Below are 25,934 nucleotides of genomic sequence, written 5' to 3'. Positions count from 1 at the left end.
AGGTGTGTTGGCATCAGAATTGAGGGGTTTCCACTGTTTAGGCACATCAGGGGGTCTCCAAACGCAACATGGCGCCACCATTGATTCCAGCCAATCTTGTATTCAAAAAGTCAAATGGTGCTCCCTCACTTCCGAGCCCCGACATATGGGGTACCAGCATACTCGGGACAAACTGCGCAACAATTACTGGGGTCCAATTTCTCCTGTTACCCTTAAGAAAATAAAAAATTGCTTGCTAAAACATCATTTTTGAGGAAAGAAAACGTATTTATTATTTTCACTGCTCTGTGTTATGAACTTCTGTGAAGCACTTGGGGGTTCAAAGTGCTCACCTCACATCTAGATAAGTTCCTTTCGGGGTCTAGTTTCCAAAATGGGGTCACTTGTGGGGGGTTTCTACTTTTTAGCCACATCAGGGGCTCTGCAAACGCAATGTGACGCCCGCAGAGCATTCCATCAAAGTCTGCATTTCAAAACGTCACTACTTCACTTCCGAGCCCCAGCATGTGACTAAACAGTGGTTTACCCCCACATATGGGGTATCAGCGTACTCAGGACAAATTGGACAACAACTTTCGTTGTTCAGTTTCTCCTTTTACCATTGGGAAAATAAAAAAAATTGTTGCTGAAAAATCATTTTTGTGACTAAAAAGTTAAATGTTCATTTTTTCCTTCCATGTTGCTTCTGCTGCTGTAAAGCACCTGAAGGGTTAATAAACTTCTTGAATGTGGTTTTGTGCACCTTGAGGGGTGCAGTTTTTAGAATGGTGTCACTTTTGGGTATTTTCAGCCATATAGACCCCGTAAACTGACTTCAAATGTGAGGTGGTCCCTAAAAAAAAATGGTTTTGTAAATTTTGTTGTAAAAATGAGAAATTGCTGGTCAAATTTTAACCCTTATAACTTCCTAGCAAAAAAAAATGTTTCCAAAATTGTGCTGATGTAAAGTAGACATGTGGGAAATGTTGTTTAACTATTTTGTGTCCCATAACTCTCTGGTTTAACAGGATAAAAATTCAAAATGTGAAAATTGCAAAATTTTCGCGAAATTTCCGTTTTTATCACCAATAAACACAGAATTTATTGACCTAAATTTACCACTAACATGAAGCCCAATATGTCACGAAAAAACAATCTCAGAACCGCTAGGATCCATTGAAGCGTTCCTGAGTTACCTCATAAAGGGACACTGATCAGAATTGCAAAAAACGGCAAGGTCTTTAAGGTCAAAATAGGCTGGGTCATGAAGGGGTTAAGTGATGTGTGTGTGTGTGTGTGTGTGTGTATACACTGTAATAATTTAGTAGGTGTCTTAATCTACTTGTTGAAATGTTTGTGTTTTCTTTACTAGGTGTTTGGGGAAGAGGGTTTAAACTTGAATATTGAAGACATTCAGCCACATGACTTTGGAAAAGTGGGTGAAGTTATTGTTACTAAAGATGATTCTATGCTTCTAAAAGGAAGAGGCGAAAAGACTCAAATTGAGAAACGAATTCAAGAAATTCAAGAACAATTAGAATGTACAAATAGTGAATATGAAAAGGAAAAGTTGAATGAGAGACTGGCTAAGCTTTCTGATGGTGTAGCCGTGCTAAAGGTAATTTTAGACCAGTGTCTTTTATCTGTTAATTTCGCCTCATCTTTACCTTAATTGACCCAGTTGCTATTAGGTATTCATGGAATTTAGATAATCTTCTTTGCCTTCCCTTCCCCCTGTCAAACGGTCCGTGGCCAACAGCCAGCCTGTGCATCATCTGCAGTAATGCAGCATCCCTGTTGTGACGCCGCTTCGCTCCATGGTGGGCTTTTGGCATTACCAGCTCCCCCTGTTCTTCTAGTTGGTGTTGAGCCAGCACAGGTGGTAAGGGCACGATGTAATGTGTTGATTGCCTATTCATCTGGGCTGATGCTAGCCTCATGCCTTTGTGCTATAACTGAGCCTAGAGCCTCATGTGCTGAGATTTTGATTTCACATACAGTATAGACCAAAAGTTTGGACACACCTTCTCATTTAAAGATTTTTCTGTATTTTCATGACTATGAAAATTGTACATTCACACTGAAGGCATCAAAACTATTAATTAACACATGTGGAATTAAATACTTAACAAAAACACCTCTTGAAGCTCATCAAGAGAATGCCAAGAGTGTGCACAGCAGTCATCAAAGCAAAAGGTGGCTACTTTGAAGAACCTAGAATATAAGACATATTTTCAGTTTCACACTTTTTTTAAGTATATAATTCCACATGTGTTGATTCATAGTTTTGATGCTTTGAGTGTGAATGTACAATTTTCATAGTCATGAAAATACAGAAAAATCTTTATCCCCTTTCTAACCTCGGATGGGATAGTACGTCCGAGGTCAGAAGCCCCGCTTTGATGCAGGGCTCCGCGGTGAGCCCGCATCAAAGCCGGGACATGTCAGCTGTTTTGAACGGCTGACATGTGCCCGTAATAGGCGCGGGCAGAATCGCGATCTTCCCGCACCTATTAACTAGTTAAATGCCGCTGTCAAACGCAGACAGCGGCATTTAACTACCGCTTCCGGCCAGGCGGCCGGAAATGACGTCATCGCCGACCCCGTCACATGATCGGGGGTCAGCGATGCGTCTCCATTGTAACCATAGAGGTCCTTGAGACCTCTATGGTTACTGATCGCCGGGGGCTGTGAGCGCCACCCTGTGGTCAGCGCTCACAGCACACCTCCATTTCTGCTACATAGCAGCGATCAGCAGATCGCTGCTATGTAGCAGAGGCGATCGAGTTGTGCCTGCTTCTAGCCTCCCATGGAGGCTATTGAAGCATGGCAAAAGTAAAAAAAAAAAAAATTGAGAAAAATGTTTAAAAAAAATAAAAAAAATTTAATCACCACCCTTTCGCCCCACTCAAAATAAATCAATAAAAAAAATATAAAATCTATGCATATTTGGTATAGGGCGATTATGAGCGCGGCTATCTATCAACTAAAAAAAAGCATTAACCTGATCGCTAAACAGCGTAGCGGGAAAAAAATTTGAAACGTCAGAATTACGTTTTTTTGGTCGCATTAAAATGCAATAACAGGCGATCAAAAGAATGTATCTGCACGGAAATGCTATCATTAAAAACGTCATCTCGGCACGCAAAAAATAAGCCCTCAACCGACCCCAGATCATGAAAAATGGAGACGCTACGAGTATCGGAAAATGGCACATTTTTTTTTTTTTTTTTTTTTTTTAGCAAAGCTTGGAATTTTTTTTCACCACTTAGGTAAAAAATAACCTAGTCATGTTTGGTGTCTATGAACTCGTAATGACCTGGAGAATCATAATGTCAGGTCATTTTTAGCATTTAGCGAACCTAGCAAAAAAGCCAAACAAAAAACAAGTGTGGGACTGCACTTTTTTTTTGCAATTTCACCGCAATTGGAATTTTTTTCCCGTTTTCTAGTACACGACATGCTAAAACCAATGATGTCGTTCAAAAGTACAACTCGTCCCGCAAAAAATAAGCCCTCACATGGCCAAATTGACGGAAAAATAAAAAAGTTATGGCTCTGGGAAGGAGGGGAGCGAAAAACGAACACGGAAAAACAAAAAATCCCAAGGTCATGAAGGGGTTAAATGAGGTGTCCAAACTTTTGGTCTGTACTGTAGTATTAACGTAGCGGTTGCAGGAATTGTTTGAATTTATCCCTCTCCTTGACTTACTACAATGCTATTTAGCAACATATTATATTGAATGTGTATAAAGGATTCTTTAGCCACGTGTCTCTCTCACATTTGAGGTCTTTATTTGTATTTTAATTACCGTATATACTCGAGTATAAGCCGACCCCCTTAATTTTGCCACAAAAAAACTGGGAAAACTTATTGACTCGAGTATAAGCCTAGGGTGGAAAATGCAGCAGCTACCGGTGAATTTCAAAAATAAAAATAGATGTTCCATACCATTCATTATGGCCCCATAGCTGTGCCATATAGTGCTCTGCACCGTTCATTATTGCCCCATAGCTGTGCCATATAGTGCTCTGCGCAGTTCATTATTGCCCCATAGCTGTGCCATATAGTGCTCTGCACCGTTCATTATTGCCCCATAGCTGTGCCATATAGTGCTCTGCGCAGTTCATTATTGCCCCATAGCTGTGCCATATAACATAGTAACATAGTTAGTAAGGCCGAAAAAAGACATTTGTCCATCCAGTTCAGCCTATATTCCATCATAATAAATCCCCAGATCTACGTCCTTCTACAGAACCTAATAATTGTATGATACAATATTGTTCTGCTCCAGGAAGACATCCAGGCCTCTCTTGAACCCCTCGACTGAGTTCGCCATCACCACCTCCTCAGGCAAGCAATTCCAGATTCTCACTGCCCTAACAGTAAAGAATCCTCTTCTATGTTGGTGGAAAAACCTTCTCTCCTCCAGACGCAAAGAATGCCCCCTTGTGCCCGTCACCTTCCTTGGTATAAACAGATCCTCAGCGAGATATTTGTATTGTCCCCTTATATACTTATACATGGTTATTAGATCGCCCCTCAGTCGTCTTTTTTCAAGACTAAATAATCCTAATTTCGCTAATCTATCTGGGTATTGTAGTTCTCCCATCCCCTTTATTAATTTTGTTGCCCTCCTTTGTACTCTCTCTAGTTCCATTATATCCTTCCTGAGCACCGGTGCCCAAAACTGGACACAGTACTCCATGTGCGGTCTAACTAGGGATTTGTACAGAGGCAGTATAATGCTCTCATCGTGTGTATCCAGACCTCTTTTAATGCACCCCATGATCCTGTTTGCCTTGGCAGCTGCTGCCTGGCACTGGCTGCTCCAGGTAAGTTTATCATTAACTAGGATCCCTAAGTCCTTCTCCCTGTCAGATTTACCCAGTGGCTTCCCGTTCAGTGTGTAATGGTGATATTGATTCCTTCTTCCCATGTGTATAACCTTACATTTATCATTGTTAAACCTCATCTGCCACCTTTCAGCCCAAGTTTCCAACTTATCCAGATCCATCTGTAGCAGAATACGATCTTCTCTTGTATTAACTGCTTTACATAGTTTTGTATCATCTGCAAATATCGATATTTTACTGTGTAAACCTTCTACCAGATCATTAATGAATATGTTGAAGAGAACAGGTCCCAATACTGACCCCTGCGGTACCCCACTGGTCACAGCGACCCAGTTAGAGATTATACCATTTATAGCCACCCTCTGCTTTCTATCACTAAGCCAGTTACTAACCCATTTACACACATTTTCCCCCAGACCAAGCATTCTCATTTTGTGTACCAACCTCTTGTGCGGCATGGTATCAAACGCTTTGGAAAAATCGAGATATACCACGTCCAATGACTCACCGTGGTCCAGCCTATAGCTTACCTCTTCATAAAAACTGAGTAGATTGGTTTGACAGGAGCGATTTCTCATAAACCCATGCTGATATGGAGTTAAACAGTTATTCTCATTGAGATAATCCAGAATAACATCCCTCAGAAACCCTTCAAATATTTTACCAACAATAGAGGTTAGACTTACTGGCCTATAATTTCCAGGTTCACTTTTAGAGCCCTTTTTGAATATTGGCACCACATTTGCTATGTGCCAGTCCTGCGGAACAGACCCTGTCGCTATAGAGTCCCTAAAAATATAGTACTCTGCGCCGTTCATTATTGCCCCATAGCTGTGCCATATAGTGCTCTGCGCCGTTCATTATTGCCCCATAGCTGTGCCATAGAAAGCTGTGCCATTGCTGCTGCAATAAAAAAAAAAAAAAAAAAGCCATACTCACCTCTCGCTGCCACAGCTCCTCTGCGTCCAGTCCCGGCGTCTCTCCGCACTGACTGATCAGTGGAACGCGGACAGGTGAATATAAAATACTTACCTGCTCCCGGTGTCCCGCTCCTTCCCCCGCACAGCTGGTCTTCGGTGCCGCAGCCTCTTTCTCTATCAGCGGTCACCGGCACCGCTGATTAGAGAAATGAATATGCGGCTCCACCCCTATGGGAGGTGGAGCCGCATATTCATTTCTCTAATCAGCGGTCCCACGTGACCGCTGATAGAGGAAGAGCTGCAGCACCGAAGACCGTGTGACAGGCAGGGGGAGCGTCAGGAGCGCCGGGACTAGGTGAGTATGCCTCAGCGCCCTCTCCCCCTCACCCGCCGACCCTGCCGCCCCCCGTGACTCGAGTATAAGCCGAGAGGGGCACTTTCAGCCCAAAATTTTGGGCTGAAAATCTCGGCTTATACTCCAGTATATACGGTAATGAGTTAACTTTAAGAAATTTGTAATAAAAATAGTATTTTAACTCTAATTGTGGTGAGATGTGCTTCTTCCGTTCACTTCCGCAATGGTGAGTGATTAGAGTGTTACGGATCGGTTTGATATATATGTATGTGTTTAGCACATCATATTTTTGGATTTAATAGTGATATAATATGATTGTGTGTTAGCCCAGATGTCACATGTTGGGTGGGGGTCTCAGTTCACTTAGTTCACTTATTCGTTTAGCATGATAAAAAGTCACTGACCTTTAAGACAGACTGTCAGCATAGAATTACTGTTCAAACTAAGTATTGCCAAATGAAAAAACATTTAAGTGCACTTTCTTACCTACATGTGTTTATGGTCAGTGTTTTGTTAAATCAATTTTTTTTTTAATACTACAGGTTGGTGGAACCAGTGATATTGAAGTTAATGAAAAAAAAGACAGAGTAACCGATGCATTAAATGCAACACGAGCTGCTGTAGAAGAAGGCATTGTGTTGGGAGGTGGTTGTGCCTTACTCCGTTGTATTCCTGCACTGGACACTTTGACTCCATCAAATGAAGATCAAAAAATAGGTATGTATCTAATCATTCCTAGTCTGATGGCAGGAGAAGAACTTTGCACGCAGCTCAATTGTTTGTCTAGAAACTAAGGTTTTCCCAGACAAAAAAAATAAAGACCAAATAAGATCGTTTTTTTTTTTTTTGTTTTATTTAGGTTTTTTTTTATTGTTTGGTCCATTGTGTATTAGATGATTTTTGTTTAGTTTTTATTTTATGACTACTCATTGACCACATACATAACAGAATTATATACATTTAATCCCTTAATGACCAATGACAGACAGAAATTTGACAAATTTAGCAACTTTCAAACGTTCAATTCTTATGCCCTAAAATCGAAGAGAAAGGTCTCACAAAATGGTTAATAAAATTTCCCACATATCTACTTTACATCAGCACAATTTTGGAAACCTATATAGATAGATATAAACAGAGAGAGAGGTGTGTGTGTGTATGTATGTATGAGATGTGTGTGTATATATATATATATATTCACACACACACACACACACACACACACACACACACACACACACACACACACACACACATATATATATACTGCATGGCCACTGCTATATATTGTGTATAACAGCCCCCGTACTATATAGCAGCCACGCAGTATATAACACTGGTCACGTAATATATAGCACAGCCCACGCAGTACATAACAGCCCACATAGAATCTAAACACTGGCCACGTAGTATATAGCAACCACGCAGTAGATAACACAGCCTACGTAGTATACAGCAGTGTGGGCACCATATCCCTGTTTAAAATAAATAAATAAAATAACTAAAATAAAAGTGTTATACTCACCTCCCGGCGGAATCCAACGAAGCTCTGGCAATGCACGCGCGGCTGCTGCCATCTTCTGTTCCCAGGATGCATTGCGAAATTACCCATATGACCGCTAAGTTATCTGGGTAATTTTGCAATGCATCTCTGGGAACGGAAGCTGGCGGCAGGCACGAGCGCATCGTTGGATGACGGAGGGTGAGAATAGCAGGTTTTTTATTTTTAACATGACCTCTTTTTACTATTGATGCTGCATAGGCAGCATCAATAGTAAAAAGTTGGGGACACACAGGGTTAATAGCAGTGGTAACGGAGTGCGTTACCCGCGTCATAACGTGGTCCGTTACCGCTGCCATTATCCCTGTGTGAGCGGTGACTGGAGGGGAGTATGTGGGCGCTGGGCACTGACTGCATTGGAGTAGGGAGGGACTAATCGGACTGTGCCCGTCGCTGATTGGTCGCGGTAGCCATGACAGGCAGCTGGCGAGACCAATCAGCGACGCGGGATTTCCGTTACTGAAGTTGCAGACAGAAAGACGGAAGTACCACTTAGACAGATATATTCGCAGCTACAGCCACAAAACTTTGCAGAGTCACACGTCTGGACTCCGAGAGCGTCATAGGCTATGTTGTGAGGTGAAATTTTAACCCCGCGCGTTCCAATTCACCAAACAATTTTACCCCTATATACATAATGGGGGAAAAGTGAAAGGAAAAGTGTTGGAGGCAAATTGACAGCTGCCAGATGTGAACAAGGGGGACTTAGAATGAGAGCGATGGCGCCGAAGAGTATATACCGTACCGTTGCTAAGGTGGGGCCCCGACATGGGATACTCACCACACACGGGGATATGAACACACACACAAAATGCGCCACACACTACCACGTGCTTGAACACATATACCACCCTCAGCACACATTTCACCACACACCAACCTCGCCACATAAAAGTCGAAACACAAAAGTCACCACTCAAAACTCGCCACATGCAAAATTCGCCACACGTGCAAAACTCACCTCTTTGAAAACTCGCCACACGTGCAAAACTCACCTCTTTGAAAACTCGCCACACGCAAAACTTGCACACGCGGAAAAATTGCCACATGCACAAAAGTTGCAACACGTGCAAAAGTTGCCTCACACAAAACTTGCACATACTCAACACGCACCATGCGCAAATCTCGCCATGCGCAAAACTTGCGCACGTGGAAAAATTGCCACATGCACAAAAGTTGCAACACATGCAAAACTCGCCACACGCAAAACTCGCCACACGCAAAACTTGCTGCACACTACTTGCTACACTAACCTGTCACATGCAACTCGACACACAAGTTGCTACACGCATGTCGCCACACAACTCATCTCACAAAAGTCGCTACATGCATGTCGCCACACGCAACTCAACACACAACTTGACACATGAAACTCGCCCTAAAACGCACACAAGTCTGGTATTATCCTTCAAAAATAAAAATCTGATTAATAAGCAAACAAACTACAAGAGCAACAAATGTACCATATAGGAAATACGGCAGCTGTCAGTCACATGACCTGTCTATTATGTGTATATGTGAGCTAATATGTAATGTCAGGTGGGAGGGCTTCCTGTTGGCTGGGGATTTATCAGGCTGCTAATTTAGCTTACAAATACTGAGGTAAAAATACTGACCAAATAACATGTGAACGAGGTCTAATACAGGAGGAGATGACATACAGTTACAGTGGGGCAAAAAAGTATTTGGTCAGTCAGCAATAGTGCAAGTTCCTCCACTTAAGATGAGAGGCGTCTGTAATTTACATCATAGGTAGACCTCAACTATGGGAGACAAACTGAGAAAAAAAAATCCAGGAAATCACATTGTCTGTTTTTTTAACAATTTATTTGCATATTATGGTGGAAAATAAGTATTTGGTCAGAAACAAACAATCAAGAATTCTGGCTCTCACAGACCTGTAACTTCTTCAAGAGTCTCCTCTTTCTTCCACTCATTACCTGTAGTAATGGCACCTGTTTAAACTTGTTATCAGTATAAAAAGACACCTGTGCATACCCTCAAACAGTCTGACTCCAAACTCCACTATGGTGAAGACCAAAGAGCTGTCAAAGGACACCAGAAACAAAATTGTAGCCCTGCACCAGGCTGGGAAGACTGAATATGCAATAGCCAACCAGCTTGGAGTGAAGAAATCAACAGCGGGAGCAATAATTAGAAAATGGAAGACATACAAGACCACTGATAATCTCCCTCGATCTGGGGCTCCACGCAAAATCCCACCCCGTGGGGTCAGAATGATCACAAGAACGGTGAGCAAAAATCCCAGAACCACGCGGGGGGACCTAGTGAATGAACTGCAGAGAGCTGGGACCAATGTAACAAGGCCTACCATAAGTAACACACTACGCCACCATGGACTCAGATCCTGCAGTGCCAGACGTGTCCCACTGCTTAAGCCAGTACATGTTCGGGCCCGTCTGAAGTTTGCTAGAGAGCATTTGGATGATCCAGAGGCGTTTTGGGAGAATGTCCTATGGTCTAATGAAACCAAACTGGAACTGTTTGGTAGAAACACAACTTGTCGTGTTTGATGGATGCAACTCGGTATTCTTTTTCCTCCAAACACCATACCTACTGTAAAGCATGGTGGTGGAAACATCATGCTTTGGGGCTGTTTCTCTGCAAAGGGGCCAGGACGACTGATCCGGGTACATGAAAGAATGAATGGGGCCATGTATCGTGAGATTTTGAGTGCAAACCTCCTTCCATCAGCAAGGGCATTGAAGATGAAACGTGGCTGGGTCTTTCAACATGACAATGATCCAAAGCACACCGCCAGGGCAACGAAGGAGTGGCTTCGTAAGAAGCATTTCAAGGTCCTGGAGTGGCCTAGCCAGTCTCCAGATCTCAACCCTATAGAAAACCTTTGGAGGGAGTTGAAAGTCCGTGTTGCCAAGCGAAAAGCCAAAAACATCACTGCTCTAGAGGAGATCTGCATGGAGGAATGAGCCAACATGCCAACAACAGTGTGTGGCAACCTTGTGAAGACTTACAGAAAACGTATGACCTCTGTCATTGCCAACAAAGTATATATATTACAAAGTATTGAGATGAAATTTTGTTTCTGACCAAATACCACTATAATATGCAAATAAATTGTTAAAAAAACAGACAATGTGATTTTCTGGATTTTTTTTCTCAGTTTGTCTCCCATAGTTGAGGTCTACCTATGATGTAAATTACAGACGCCTCTCATCTTTTTAAGTGGTGGAACTTGCACTATTGCTGACTGACTAAATACTTTTTTGCCCCACTGTATATACTATATACAGGGGAGATGACACACATGTATATACTGTATACAGGAGGAGATGACACACAGGTATATACTATATACAGGAGATGACATACAGGTATATACTATATACAGGAGATGACATACAGGTATATACTATATACAGGAGATGACATACAGGTATATACTATATACAGGAGATGACATACAGGTATATACTATATACAGGAGATGACATACAGGTATGTACTATATGCAGGAGGCATGACATACAGGTATATACTATATGCAGGAGGAGATGACACATGGGTATATACAATATACAGGAGGAGATGACATACAGCAGGTATATACTATTTACGGGGAGATGACATACAGATATATACTAAAGACAGGAGATGACATACAGGTGTATACTATATATAAGGGAGATGACCAACATGTATATACTGAGGGGAAAATGAGGGTTGTGAGGTGGAAATGAAAAGGTGTGAGGGCAAAATGAGGAGTGAGGGAAAATAGTGGAGTGATCGGAAAATGACAGATGTGAGGTCGAAATGACAAGTGTTAGGGGGGAATGAGAGATGTGAAGGGAAAATAAGAGAAGTGAGGTGCTATAACTAACCACAGATATTTACTATGCCCAAGCAACGCCGGGCTCTTCAGCTAGTAATATATATTGAGAGATGGATATATGAGGTTGAGAGAGATGGATAGAGAGGAATTTAAATAAGGAAGATATTCACCCCCCCCCCCCACCCCCCCCCCAAAAAAAAAAAAGCACAGGCTTCAAGCAGCAGAGCATATGAAAGCTGGAAGACCCAAGACCTAAACACCAAGAGGTAAGGCCATCTCTCTGCATCTCCAAACCCTATAGCATTGAACCTTATAGCTTCAAAACCTATAGAATCACCCCAGAGAACGAGCACAATATAAAATAAGCAGCATGGAAAGAAATAAGACTTTGGACAATGAAAATTCCGGCACTATAGCTAAGCCCCCTATAGAGGCCAGTGCTGCAGCCCCAGCAGATGGCAGGGTCTCAAGCCCCCGTCTCACATAGCGAGATCGCTGCTGAGTCACAAGTTTTGTGACGCAACAGCGATCTCAGTAGCGATCTCGCTATGTGTGACACGTACCAGCGATCAGGCCCCTGCTGTGAGATCGCTGGTCGTGTCGGAATGGCCTGGGCCATTTTTTGATCGTTGAGGTCCCGCTGACATCGCTGAATCGGCGTGTGTGACGCCGATTCAGCGATGTCTTCGCTGGTAACCAGGGTAAACATCGGGTAACTAAGCGCAGGGCCGCGCTTAGTAACCCGATGTTTACCCTGGTTACCAGCGTAAAAAACAGACAGTACATACTTACATTCAGCTGTCTGTCCCTTGCCGTCTGCTCTTGCACTGACTGCTGGCCGTAAAGTGAAAGCACAGCACAGCGGTGACTCACACAGCGGTGACTCACCGCTGTGCTGTGCTTTCACTTTCACTTTACGGCCAGCAGTCAGTGCAGGAGCAGACGGCAAGGGACAGACAGCTGAATGTAAGTATGTACTGTCTGTTTTTTACGCTGGTAACCAGGGTAAACATCGGGTTACTAAGCGCGGCCCTGCGCTTAGTTACCCGATGTTTACCCTGGTTACCGGGGACCTCGGATCGTTGGTCGCTTGAGAGCTGTCTGTGTGACAGCTCTCCAGCGACCAAACAGCGACGCTGCAGCGATCCAGATCGTTGTCGGTATCGCTGCAGCGTCGCTAAAGTGTGACGGTACCTTCAGGCTCCAAGGAGATAACATATCCCAGAGATCACAGGAGCATGAAAGAGAACAAGGCCATAAAACATTCCATCATCAATGAACCCGAAACTTTCTTTGCAGACTTTACTAAGAAAGAGAATAGAAAGACAAATCACCTGTTCTATAGTGAGCAGCCTGAGGCATGGCACACAGTCTTATGCAAATACTATAAAAACATTCTAAAAGGTGGCATCAGCAGGGGCCGACAAATCAGAGTAAGGCTACGTTCACACTAGCGTTGTGCGCCGCTGCGTCGGCAACGCACCGAAAAACGCGTGCAAACGCACGCAAAAACGCTGCGTTTTTCGACGCGTGCGTCGTTTTTTGACGAAAATCGGACGCAAGAAAAATGCAACTTGTTGCGTTTTCTTGGTCCGACGCTAGCGTCAAAAATGACGCACGTGTCGGAAAACGCAACAAGCAAAAACGCATGCGTCCCCCATGTTAAGCATAGGGGCGCATGACGCGTGCGTCGCCGCTGCGTCGCCCGACGCTAGCGCGACGCACACTAGCCGCACGCTAGTGTGAACGTAGCCTAAAAGATCTACAAAATGAGGATGTCTCACTCACCATTAATCTATACCACTCTGGCATAATAGTCATACAGGGCAATGAGGACAACCTTGAGGCGTTTGAGGAAATCTTCCCTCATATCAAAGTCAAGGCTCAAAAATATAAAGTAGTAAAGCCAGCACGTAGAAAAAGTGATGGGCCCACACGTACAAAAAAAGACCACCAGGGACCCCCCTCCATCCCAAAGCCCTAAGGCTACGTTCACATTAGCGTTGCGCGCCGCTGCGTCGGCGACGCACGAAAAACGCGCACAAACGCACGCAAAAACGCTGCGTTTTGCGACGCGTGCGTCGTTTTTTGACGAAAATCGGACGCACGAAAAATGCAACTTGTTGCATTTTCTTGCGTCCGACGCTAGCGTCAAACGACGCACATGTCGGAAAACGCAGCGAAAAACGCACGCGTCCCCCATGTTAAACATAGGGGCGCGTCGCTGCTGCGTCGCCAACGCAACAGCGGAACGCTAATGTGAACGTAGCCTAATAATGCACTCCCCTCATTGGACACCCTTAGAGAATGCCTGTTTCAGCTGGAGAGGGACTTCACACTGCTTAGGCTACTTTCACACTAGCGTTGGTACGGGCCTGTCGCAGTGCGTCGGGCCAACGTACCGTCGCATGCTGTGAAGTAAAAACAATGCGTTGAAAAACTGCATCCGCTGCCCCATTGTAAGGTCCGGGGAGGAGAGGGCGGAGTTCCAGCCGCACATGCGCGGTCGGAAATGGCGGACATGACGCACAAAAAAACGTTACATGTAGCGTTTTTTGTGCCGACGGTCTGCCAACACACGACGCAACCGTCGCACGACGGATGCGACGTGTGGCAATCCGTCGCAATGCGTTGCTAAAGAAAGTCTATGGAGAAAAAACGCATCCTGCGGGCAACTTTGCAGGATGCGTTTTTTCTCCAAAACCGCATTGCGACGGAGGCCAAACGACACTAGTGTGTAAGTAGCCTTAAGGTACAGATTCAAAGACAGACAAATGACCCAACCGATGCAGAGATAACCAGACTGAAGTGTGTACTGGACGCAGCGGTGCAAGAAATCAAACATGAGCTATATGAAATACGGCAAGAAAATGCTAAATTAAAATGAGAAATGGCAAACCTAAGGCTATGTGCACATGTTACGGATTAGGCTTAGGAATTTCTGGTGCAGATTCTGCCTCTCCTGGCAGAAAACGCACCTGCGGATTTGTCACGTTTTTTGTGCGGTTCCGCAGTGTTTGTGCGTTTTTTCTGCAGTTTTCTTGCGGATTTGCTGCGTTTTTTACCCCTGTGGTTTTCTATAATGGAATGGGTACAAAAACGCTGCAGATTCACAAAAAAGAAGTGACATGCTACTTCTTTTAAACCGCAGCGGATTTTCCGCAAAGTGTGCACAGCATTTTTTTTTTCTCATTGATTTACATTGTACTGTAAAACAATTGCGGATCTGCAGCGTTTCTGCACTGCAAAAACGCTGCGGATATGCAGAGAATCCGCAACGTATGCACATACCCTTAAGAGCCAGACACCACCCCTAACACAGGAGGGGGACCCAGGGAAGGAGATGGCTCTCATTGTGCCTTCACCTAACAGCCATATCATCACTAACTTACATAGCTGCTTAAATATTGAGAGCAAAGCTGAAAATAACCAAGAAACACAGGATGGGCAAGAGCAAGCACCAAACAAACCCCAAGTCTAGAACAACAGCAGACCACAACAGGACAGAGCAACAAGTAGAACGCAAACAGAAGCTCCCATAGGAGTGGCCAACCACCATGTCCTGATATAGTCCTGATTATAGACTCCAACTGAAAATACCTCAATACAAGGCGACTCTTCCCAGGAAAAAGGGTCTCCAAAATCTGCTGCTCAACTATAGAACAAACAACGTCCTTAATTGACAATCCTTATTTCACCAACCCAAACCACATCATCATACATATAGGCACCAACTATCTCTAGGACCAACACCAGCAGGTAGCAGGACAATTGTCAGCTAGCGGAGACCACACAACAGAAGTTCCCCGGTAGCAAGATCATCCTGTCTGTTGCCAAGAAAAGATTCCTTCAAATACATTACCCAATTACCAAATTACCTTAATTTTGAGACCCTATATATAAGTATATATGAAACCCAACCAATAACAGTTCTGCAAAAAATAAAATTTCTAGCGCTGTTTTTGGTTAATGTACGTAATCTGTTTTTTTTTTGGTTTTTTTTGCTGTGTATTGGACGTCATGTTTCCTGACAATTTAGGTAACTACCGTATGTTAAATAAGGCAATACCGCAAAATAAATTAAAATGGACTTTAAAAAAAATTATTACAAATTCTCCATGAAAATCATTTGTGAACTGAAATGAGCTCGCTGGCACTCAATAAAAATCGATTTCTCGACTGATACTCGGGTCGGCTTATACTCGAGTATATACGGTTAAGTCTGTAATATTCAGCTGTTGATTCGACACTGTATATTCACCACAAATGAAACAAACTGTCAGGCGAATTAATACACTTGCGTAAAGCCATAGCGTTAATTTGGGGAAACATGGTTGATGAATGAAATCCCAATGCAAGATTCTGGACCGCATAAGGAACTTTCATTATGTCACTAGCCACCTGAGTGCGACCAGCAATCACGCAGTTCCTATCGATGTCAACCCTTTAACAACCAGAGGTATTGGTTTTGCAATTTCATTTTTTGCTTCCCTTCTTCCCAGAGTCAAAACTTTCTTACTTTTTGGTCAAAATGGCCGTGTGAGGGTTTTATTGCGGGACGTGTTGTACTTTTGAACGACACCATTGGTTTTAGAAAATGGGGGAAAAAAATTCAAGTGCAGTGAAATTGCAAAAAAAAGTGCAATCCCACAGTTGTTTTTTGGAGGTTTTTTTCACCATGTTCACGAAATGCTAAACCTGATACTAACCTGACATTATGATTCTCCAGGTCATTAAGAATTCATAGATACCAAACCTGTTAGGTTCTTTTTTATTTAAGTGGTGAAAAATGCCACCTTTTTTTTTTTTTTTTTTTTACAAAAAATAAATTGCACCATTTTCCAATACCCGAAGCGTCTATAATTTTATTGGAGCTGATGTTTTTATTGATATTATTTTGGTGCAAATATGATCATTTGATCGTCCATTATTGCATTTTAATGCAATGTTGTGGGAACCAAAAAACGTATTTCTGCCTTTTTTTTATTTTTTGGACAGAAAAACGACTGGCACATCCAAACTAGTGTGAATAGGTGCAAACCAGGAGCAGCTACCTCCATATACAGTATACAAAAAAAGGTTGCACTCGATCGTGCCAAAGCATGTCGAATATATGAAATACATGAAATATGAATAGCAAAATGGTTTTTGAACATTAGGAAAAATATTTGAGATGCTTTGTACAAAATTTGGCCAAATAGTGTGAGCCGATCAACCATCGTCAAGGTGGCCTCATTAATCTGACGGGTCCCTGACCTCCCTGTCTAAATGTGAACACTTACCTAAGGCTAATGTCTGTGTGCACGGGTGAATATGGACATGTGACGTGGCAGGAAAGATGTGGGCTCACAGCCGGAGCCCACATCAAAGGCATGGAGTCTGACATCGGCGTACATTTACTCCTGATGTCGGAAAGGGGTTAATGGGGAAAGAAAATAAGCTGCCTGCTGATAATTCACACCAGAGTTTGCAAAAGAACCTATAGGTTTGTGATAAGTCCTGACACTTAGGATTTTTTTTCGTTATCAAAACACCCAAATACATGGAAATTATATGAAAGTAATCAAAGGCTTTTTAGTCGCAGACCTGTGTAATTTGAGGGACTATGGTTAGGGATCCTATTATAAACTACATAGCTCTGCAGTCCAGTTTTACATCAGGACCTTAATGAGTCACAGCAGTGGCTATAACACAATCACACATTTGACAGACTCAATATACATCCTCACTAGGATGTATGTTAATTTGTTTTTCAATAACAAAAACATTATTTAAGATATTAAAGCTAACTTTTATTCACATCCTTTCTCTTCCTCTTTTCTTTTTTCCTATTAATCTATTGTTTGAAAGCAGCCTTACAAAATGGATAAAACATGTTATTATGCTTGATGGTCCTTTTTTATTTACATGGCAAAACCTGGTGACTGATTCCCTTTTAATTTGTGAGTTGCACAATGTAGAAATGGAGACCCTCATTTCAGCTGTCACTGGGCTGCTTAGTTTAGTTTTCATAAAATCAATTTCATCAATGGAGATTATCACTAGAGGACTAGTAAAACTGCAGCCATGTAGTCTTCCATATTCATGAGCTCCATACAACCCCGCCCACTTTACTAATTGTCAGCTTTCTACATATGCACAGCATACAGAAAGCTGTTAGTTATGTGAGCCAAGTTATACAGGGCTCAACATTCAATGAACTGGTAGATCTGCAGCAGACCATTTTTCACCAAACCTCACTATGCAACCCAGTAAGTTATACATTGCTGGAATCAGGCTCTCTGCCCCCTACATCTTGCCTCGCATATGAGTTAGGAAAGACCTGGTGACTGATTACTTTTAAGGACTGAAGGTGAAGGTTTACGAAAAACATTATTTTTTCATTTTAGGAATTGAAATAGTTAGAAGAACTCTGAAAATTCCTGCCATGACAATTGCAAAAAATGCAGGTGTAGAAGGATCGTTAGTGGTTGAGAAAATTCTGCAGAGCCCGACTGATACTGGATATGATGCTATGCTTGGGGAATATGTTAATATGGTAGAAAAAGGAATTATTGACCCCACAAAGGTAATTTGATAAATACATTCTATATTTTGATGCATGTGAATTTATATAGAAAATGTATAACTTTTCAAAGCTCTGGTTTTCCCACTATTTGTTTATAAGGGCACATTGCTATTTTCAGGTATACCTTTTATACTGTATTTATGCAGTTGTAATCGAACTAGAGGATCTAAAAGAAAACATGAAATTATCATAGGCCATGCGCCATACTTTTGGCTCTTGCCCCATTTGTTTAAAAATTAGAGAAGTGACAAGTGCAGAGTAAAACTGGAAAGAAAAATGCTAATTCTAATGCCTCTTAATTCTGTCGCAACTCCACCATATATGTAGCATGTCTGCACTGGGGTCTCCACACCTCCAGCACATGTCTGGGGAGCTGCGGAACATCCTAGACATATAATAATTTCCTTGCGTTTTCTATGTGGTTAGTACATTTAGATTCCAATAATTGAGAAGGATGCCCTCCACTGATCCGGTGTGAATGTAAGGGGCGGCACGGTGGCGCAGTGGTTAGCACAGCAGCCTTGCAGCGCTGGGGTCCTGGGTTCTAATCCCACCCAGGACAACATCTGCAAAGAGTTTGTATGTTCTCTCCGTGTTTGCGTGGGTTTCCTCCGGGCACTCCGGTTTCCTCCCACATTCCAAAGACATACTGATAGGGATTCTAGATTGTGAGCCCCATCGGGGACAGTGATGATAATGTGTGCAAAACTGTGAAGCGCTGCGGAATATGTTGGCGCTATATAAAAATAAAGATTATTAGATTATTGTGTAGTTTAGGTCTTTTTCCCACTTTTGCAGGTATGAAGTTAGAGAGGGCAGGGTATTCTCCAACATACAGTCGTAGCTTGTGGACAACGCCCTAATTTGTGATGTTGGGTTCATCAGCATAGAGTATAGTTTAGATGTCGGTGCAGGCATCTGTTTTTTCCTTTTAGTTAGGAAATGCTGGATCTGCAAATATTTGTAAATATCTTTTTGAGGGACATTGTATTTATCTTGCAATGATGAAAAAGTAATTAATTGCTCCCCCTCATACAGGTTTCCAATTGAGGTAGTTTGGGATAAATTCTAATTTTTAGGTTTGAGGTCTGGGATACAATGCTCAAGTGTCTCTATGGGAGCTTTGAGGAATGTGGTTTGTATAAGGCCTATTAGTCAGCACTCTCCATAGCTCCAGAGCCGCGTTTATTGTTGGAGATATGTTTAGGTTCTGTAGTTTGATGTGCATGGTAAAAAGCTGAGACATTGGAGGCTCTCATCAGATATTTTTCAATTGCTGTCCATGATAATTCCACATGAATCGTAACTGTTCGAATAATGCGGCCCTGTATTAGCGGACTACTGAGGGGCATCCCAGGCCCCCTTTACTCATAGGGATGTAAAGCGTGTCCGCTTGGATTCTGGGGTTTTTGTTTTTTTTTCTTTTGCCAAATTTATTTTAAAATCATTGCTTGAATCTCTTCTATTCATCTCTCTGAATATTTTCATTGGGAATATATAGGGGAGATTGAGGAACAAATACAGTATTTGTAGGAGACTCAATCCTGCCCAGCCATGATTATACGCATGAAGAAATACAAACTGTCAGTTTGGATTTTCTTCCTTAGGGACTCATAATTCAATGATAACCTTTTATCTGCTGAGTGTGTCAGCCGAATACCTAAATACTCAATATACGGTAGTAATTTTCCCATTTAAAAGGGGTATTTATGCTCAAAGTTTTTTAGGTGTTTTATGAATGGGGTTAAATTTAATATCTGGCATTTAGACATGTTTAGTTTATAATATGATATTTTAGTATATGATTTGATTATTTGCATTGCTGCCGGTAATGACTGTAGGGTTTAACGCTAGAATGATGTCGTCCGCAAATAAACCGATTTTGTGTTCCGTTTCATTCACCTGAATTCCTAATATCGTCTAATTTTCTCCGCTAGAGGTTCAATCACCAAAGCGATTATCAGGGGTGATAGCAGAAACCCCTGTCTCATCCCGTTAGTAATAGTAAACCTATCCGACATCATTCCAGAGACAGAAAACTACGCTGATGGGTGAGAATATAGCAGAATGATTGCTTTAACAATATTATCTGTAAATCCGAATCTGACCAGAACCTCAAACAGGTTTCCCCAATGCACCCGGTCGAACGCCTTCTCCGCGTCCAGGGATAGGAGTAGAGAAGGCGTCCAGTCCCTCCCCGCCACATGGATGAGGTCAATCATTCGTCTGGTGTCTGTCTAGATTTGATAAATCCAACATGGTCTCTGTGCACAGGGAAGGAATTACATCTGAGATTCTATTTGCTTAGTGTCACGGATCTCTACTCCGTGGTGTCACTTATTCGTCACGTGCCTGCGCTCACATGTGACTTGGGGTTGTGCCTGCAAAGGTTAATCTATCTTCCCACTCTCAGTCCAGCATTCAACCTCTGTCCTATGCTGTAATGGGAGCATAAATCACACACCGACCCAGGCCACACACCCGCTCATACGTGCCGCCACTAGAGTTGAGCGACCTTGACCTTTTTAGAGTCGAGCCGGGTTTCGCGAAACCCGACTATCTCAAAAGTCGGGTCGAGTGGAATCGGCCGATTATGACGTAAAGTCGGGATCGACCGAAACACGAAACCCAATGCAAGTCAATGGGGCAGCATAGTCGGCAGTGAGTGGGGGCACCTAGAGTGCCCATTTTAATGTCAAAACCATCCATTCTTCTTAATGAAGCTTGTCAAGCGTAATTAACCTTATAATAATTGGAAGGCATTTGAAATTGGGGGTCATTTGGCTAAAGTTGTGGTGGGTAGGGCTGGTTCAAGTAATTAGTGGGCCCAGGAAATCTGGACCACGTCACGGCAGTGGAGCAGGGAGAGGTAAGTATTTCAACTTTGCAAGTGCTGTGAACCTGAGCAAGCAGGGGGGGCCCACTCGTTGGCATTGGCACTGGCACAGGGCCCCTCAAAGTACAGCGGTGTGTTTGCACGGCGGGGGCGCCTCCCACCGGCAGCAACACTTTTGCGTACTATGAGAGGCCCTGTGCCAGTGACGTCGCCAACTAGTATTCCTCCCCCCACCTGATGAAGGAACCTGCACTTTCATCTGCACCTTCCTTTGTCCCCGTGTAAGGTGGTATGGTATGCGGGAAGAGCAACCTGACTTTCAGCAGGGTCACAATGTTGTTGTGTAGCGTGCACGGGGAATGTTGCGTTATGGGTCAATGTACCAGCAGACTCATCTATCACTGGCTGGGCAATGGGCAGGATGAGGAGGAAACACAGATATAGGCCCAAATAATAAAGTGGGCTAAATGCAGTTCAAAATTGGTAACACAGGAATAACCAGGGGGCATTGCAGTGGAGGACAACTGGAATGAGAGGCTGACACAGAGAGTAGGCCCAAATCAGTAAGTAGTCGAAATGCAGTTCAAAATTGGCAACCGTAGTAAACAGGCGGCACAGCTTTGTTCAGTGGAGGAGAACAGCAAGGAGTGGCAGACACCGATAGTAGGCCCCAACCCAACTAGTAGGCCAAATGCAGTCTAACATTAACAACTACTTAACGAGCGCCTGAAAACGGAATTTCAGGACAGGAAACCAGGAGAACAGCAAGGAGCGGCAGACACTGTTAGTAGGCCCCAAACCAACTAATACGCCAAATGCAGTTGTTCCATTTAACCACAATTTAACGAGAGCCTGAAGATAGAAGCTCAGGAAAGGCAACCTGGAGAACACCTTGGAGTGGAACACACCATCTCTCTACACCCCATACCCAATTTGTAGGCCTAATGCAGTGTAGTTTCCAACAACTACTAAACGAGAGCATTAAGATCGCAGCAATGGCGAGGAAACCTGGGGAACACCTTGGAGTGGAACACACCATCTCTCTACACCCCATACCCAATTTGTAGGCCTAATGCACTGTAGTTTCCAACAACTACTAAACGAGAGTCGGAAGATGTTAGCAATGGCGAGGAAACCTGGGGAACACCTTGGAGTGGAACACACCATCTCTCTACACCCCATACCCAATTTGTAGGCCTAATGCACTGTAGTTTCCAACAACTACTAAACGAGAGTCGGAAGACCGAAGCAATGTGGATGAAACCTGGGGAACACCTTGGAGTGTAACACACCATCTCTCTACACCCCATACCCAATTTGTAGGCCTAATGCAGCGTAGTTTCCAACAACTACTAAACGAGAGCATTAAGATCGAAGCAATGGCGAGGAAACCTGGGGAACACCTTGGAGTGGAACACACCGTCTCTACACCCCATACCCAATTTGTAGGCCTAATGCACTGTAGTTTCCAACAACTACTAAACGAGAGCAGGAAGATCGAAGCAATGGAGAGGAAACCTGGGGAACACCTTGGAGTGGAACACACCATCTCTCTCCACCCCATACCCAATTTGTAGGCCTAATGCAGCCTACTTTCCGACAACTACTAAACGAGAGCATGAAGATCGAAGCTCAGGAAAGGCAACCTGGGGAACACCTTGGAGTGTAACACACCCTCTCTCTACACCACGGAAGGGCTGATTCTTAGGAAGGAAGGCTGTCGGAAAGAAGCAGGGCACGTCCGAGGGTGATTATATTCTTATTAGGTATATACTCACCCTCGGACGCGCCCTGCTTCTTTATTTGTAATGAATGTTTATTTGCAATGTGGTTTTGACTTACTCTATTTTTTTGGTAAATAATGATTTTATTATTTTCATTGTTTTGCATCTTCTTGGCAATAATATAAAGAAGACGCGACAGGACAACACTCGGTGGATGCCATATCTGTGTTTTAAATTGAAAAAAACTTTCAGTTAACTACTTGCAGGAGAAAGTTATTGTAGCTGGTGGCCATTTTTAGTACTGTATCAGATTTTTGTTGTATGTGTTTGTTTTTAATGTTAAAATGTCTGCATTTGATATCTCTCCAGTATTTTCTTTTTTATAAGCAAAATACTTATTTTTATATTTTCTGATGTTGGTTCAAGGGGTACACGGGCAGCAGTAGACAGGTCAGTGGAGGCCTAGTGGAAGGAGGGACCGCAGACAGGCTTCGAAGCCCTAACATAATAAATTGGGCTGGCTGTAGGCAATTTAAAATTGGTCCCAGGGGTACAAGGGCAGCAGTGGTATGGTCAGTGGAGGCCTAGTGGAAGGAGGGACCGCAGACAGGCTTCGAAGGCCTAACATAATAAATTGGGCTGACTGTAGGCAATTTAAAATTGGTTCCAGGGGAACACGGGCAGCAGTGGCCTGGTCAGTGTAGTAGTGGTGGAAAGAACGGGCCGCAGACAGGCTTCGAAGGCCTAACATAACAAAAATTGGGCTGTAGGCAATTTAAAATTGGTTCCAGGGGAACACGGGCAGCAGTAGACAGGTCAGTGGAGGCCTAGTGGAAGGAGGGACCGCAGACAGGCTTCGAAGCCCTAACATAATAAATTGGGCTTGCTGTAGGCAATTTAAAATTGGTTCCAGGGGAACACGGGCAGCAGTGGCCTGGTCAGTGTAGTAGTAGTGGAAAGAACGGGCCGCAGACAGGCTTCGAAGGCCTAACATAACAAAAATTGGGATGTAGGCAATTTACAATTGGTTCCAGGGGAACACGGACAGCAGTAGACAGGTCAGTGGAGGCCTAGTGGAAGGAGGGACCGCAGACAGGCTTCGAAGCCCTAACATAATAAATTGGGCTGGCTGTAGGCAATTTAAAATTGGTTCCAGGGGAACATGGGCAGCAGTAGACAAATCAGTGGAGACCTAGTGGAAGGAGGGACCGCAGACAGGCTTCGAAGGCCTAACATAATAAATTGGGCTGGCTGTAGGCAATTTAAAATTGGTTCCAGGGGTACAAGGGCAGCAGTGGTATGGTCAGTGTAGTAGTAGTGGAAAGAACGGGCCGCAGACAGGCTTCGAAGGCCTAACATAACAAAAATGTCAATACAATGGTATTGACAGTGCCAGGCATTGAAGGATGTCAGCGCATAGACTAAACATTGGTGGAGCTGTGAGAGAAAATTTTGCAAGTAGTAGAGCACTGTTTGAGCTGGGGGGGGGGGGGGGACTGTCTTGTGGCCGGCGGTACAGGCCCAGGGCCCCTCATATTACAATGGTGTGTCTGACGTTGGGTGCGCACCACCACCGCTAGACACTTTATTGTACTATGAGGGACTTAGTGGCAGTGCCGTCGACCAAAAGCGGGCACACCCACCTCTTCAGACAAACAGTACTCTCACGGGTGCTGGCGCCAAGTGGCGATACCACGGCCCCGTGTGGGGACTTTGGCCATTTAGGGAGGTGTTAACATGTCGGATGCTGGACAATCAGGTGCTGCAAATTACGAGATTGGAAAAGTCGTTCAGAATAGTCCACAGGCAAGACCTTTACATAGGAAAGCTAGGTGTCAGCCAGGCAAGGTGGGGCAAAAGATTTCGAAATCCAGTTGTGGTTCATTTTAATGAAGGTTAGATCCTCTACATTTTGGGTAGCCAGACGAGTCCTTTTTTCTGTTAGTATTGAACCTGCAGCACTGAATACTCTTTCTGATAGGACACTAGCTGCCGGGCAAGCAAGCTCCTGCAATGCATATTCTGCCAATTCTGGCCAGGTGTCTAATTTTGATGCCCAGTAATCAAATGGGAATGACGGTTGAGGGAGAACGTCGATAAGGGATGAAAAATAGTTAGTAACCATACTGGACAAATGTTGTCTCCTGTCACTTTGAATTGATGCTGCAGTACCTGTCCTGTCTGCGGTCATAGCAAAATCACTCCACAACCTGGTCAGAAAACCCCTCTGGCCAACGCCACTTCTGATTTCTGCCCCTCTAACACCTCTGGTCTGCTGGCCCCTGCAGCTCGTGTGAGAACGATCACGGGCGCTGTGTGCAGGGAATGCCAGAAGCAAACGGTCAACAAGAGTTGATTGTTTGGTTGCTAATATTAGTTCCAAGTTGTCATGTGGCATTATATTTTGCAATTTGCCTTTATAGCGAGGATCAAGGAGGCAGGCCAACCAGTAATCGTCATCGTTCATCATTTTTGTTATGCGTGTGTCCCTTTTGAGGATACGTAAGGCATAATCCGCCATGTGGGCCAAAGTTCCAGTTCTCAAATCTGTGGTTGTGCTTGGTTGAGGGGCAGTTTCAGGGAAATCCACGTCACTTGTGTCCCTCCAAAAACCAGAACCCGGCCTTGCCGCGCCAACAATTTCCACTGGCCCCGGAAAAGCTTCCTCATTAAAAATATAATCATCCCCATCATCCTCCTCTTCGCCCGCTACCTCGTCCTGTACACTGCCCTGGCCAGACAATGGCTGACTGTCATCAAGGCTTTCCTCTTCCTCAGCTTCAGACGCCTGATCCTTTATGTGCGTCAAACTTTGCATCAGCAGACGCATTAGGGGGATGCTCATGCTTATTATGGCGTTGTCTGCACTAACCAGCCGTGTGCATTCCTCAAAACACTGAAGGACTTGACACATGTCTTGAATCTTCGACCACTGCACACCTGACAACTCCATGTCTGCCATCCTACTGCCTGCCCGTGTATGTGTATCCTCCCACAAAAACATAACAGCCCGCCTCTGTTCACACAGTCTCTGAAGCATGTGCAGTGTTGAGTTCCACCTTGTTGCAACGTCTATGATTAGGCGATGCTGGGGAAGGTTCAAAGAACGCTGATAGGTCTGCATACGGCTGGAGTGTACGGGCGAACGGCGGATATGTGAGCAAAGTCCACGCACTTTGAGGAGCAGGTCGGATAACCCCGGATAACTTTTCAGGAAGCACTGCACCACCAGGTTTAAGGTGTGAGCCAGGCAAGGAATGTGTTTCAGTTGGGAAAGGGAGATGGCAGCCATGAAATTCCTTCCGTTATCACTCACTACC

The 25,934-nt window shown here is 43.8% G+C and overlaps 1 protein-coding gene across 1 annotated transcript in view; it reads left to right on the top strand.

Moving 5' to 3' along the window:
* HSPD1 (heat shock protein family D (Hsp60) member 1) overlaps window positions 1-25,934 on the top strand; it is a 253,106-nt gene that overhangs the window by 145,561 nt on the left and 81,611 nt on the right. Inside the window, exons 9-11 of the mRNA XM_069733806.1 lie at window positions 1,352-1,597; window positions 6,654-6,828; window positions 17,876-18,054. Of these exons, the coding sequence (XP_069589907.1) occupies window positions 1,352-1,597; window positions 6,654-6,828; window positions 17,876-18,054 (600 nt within the window). The remainder of the gene's footprint in view (window positions 1-1,351; window positions 1,598-6,653; window positions 6,829-17,875; window positions 18,055-25,934) is intronic.

The sequence above is a fragment of the Ranitomeya imitator genome, chromosome 7 (assembly GCF_032444005.1).
Source record: "Ranitomeya imitator isolate aRanImi1 chromosome 7, aRanImi1.pri, whole genome shotgun sequence".
Classification (NCBI taxonomy): Eukaryota; Metazoa; Chordata; class Amphibia; order Anura; family Dendrobatidae; genus Ranitomeya; species Ranitomeya imitator.
The sequence above is the reverse complement of the archived record's forward strand: the minus strand, read 5'-3'. Positions and strand labels throughout refer to the sequence as shown.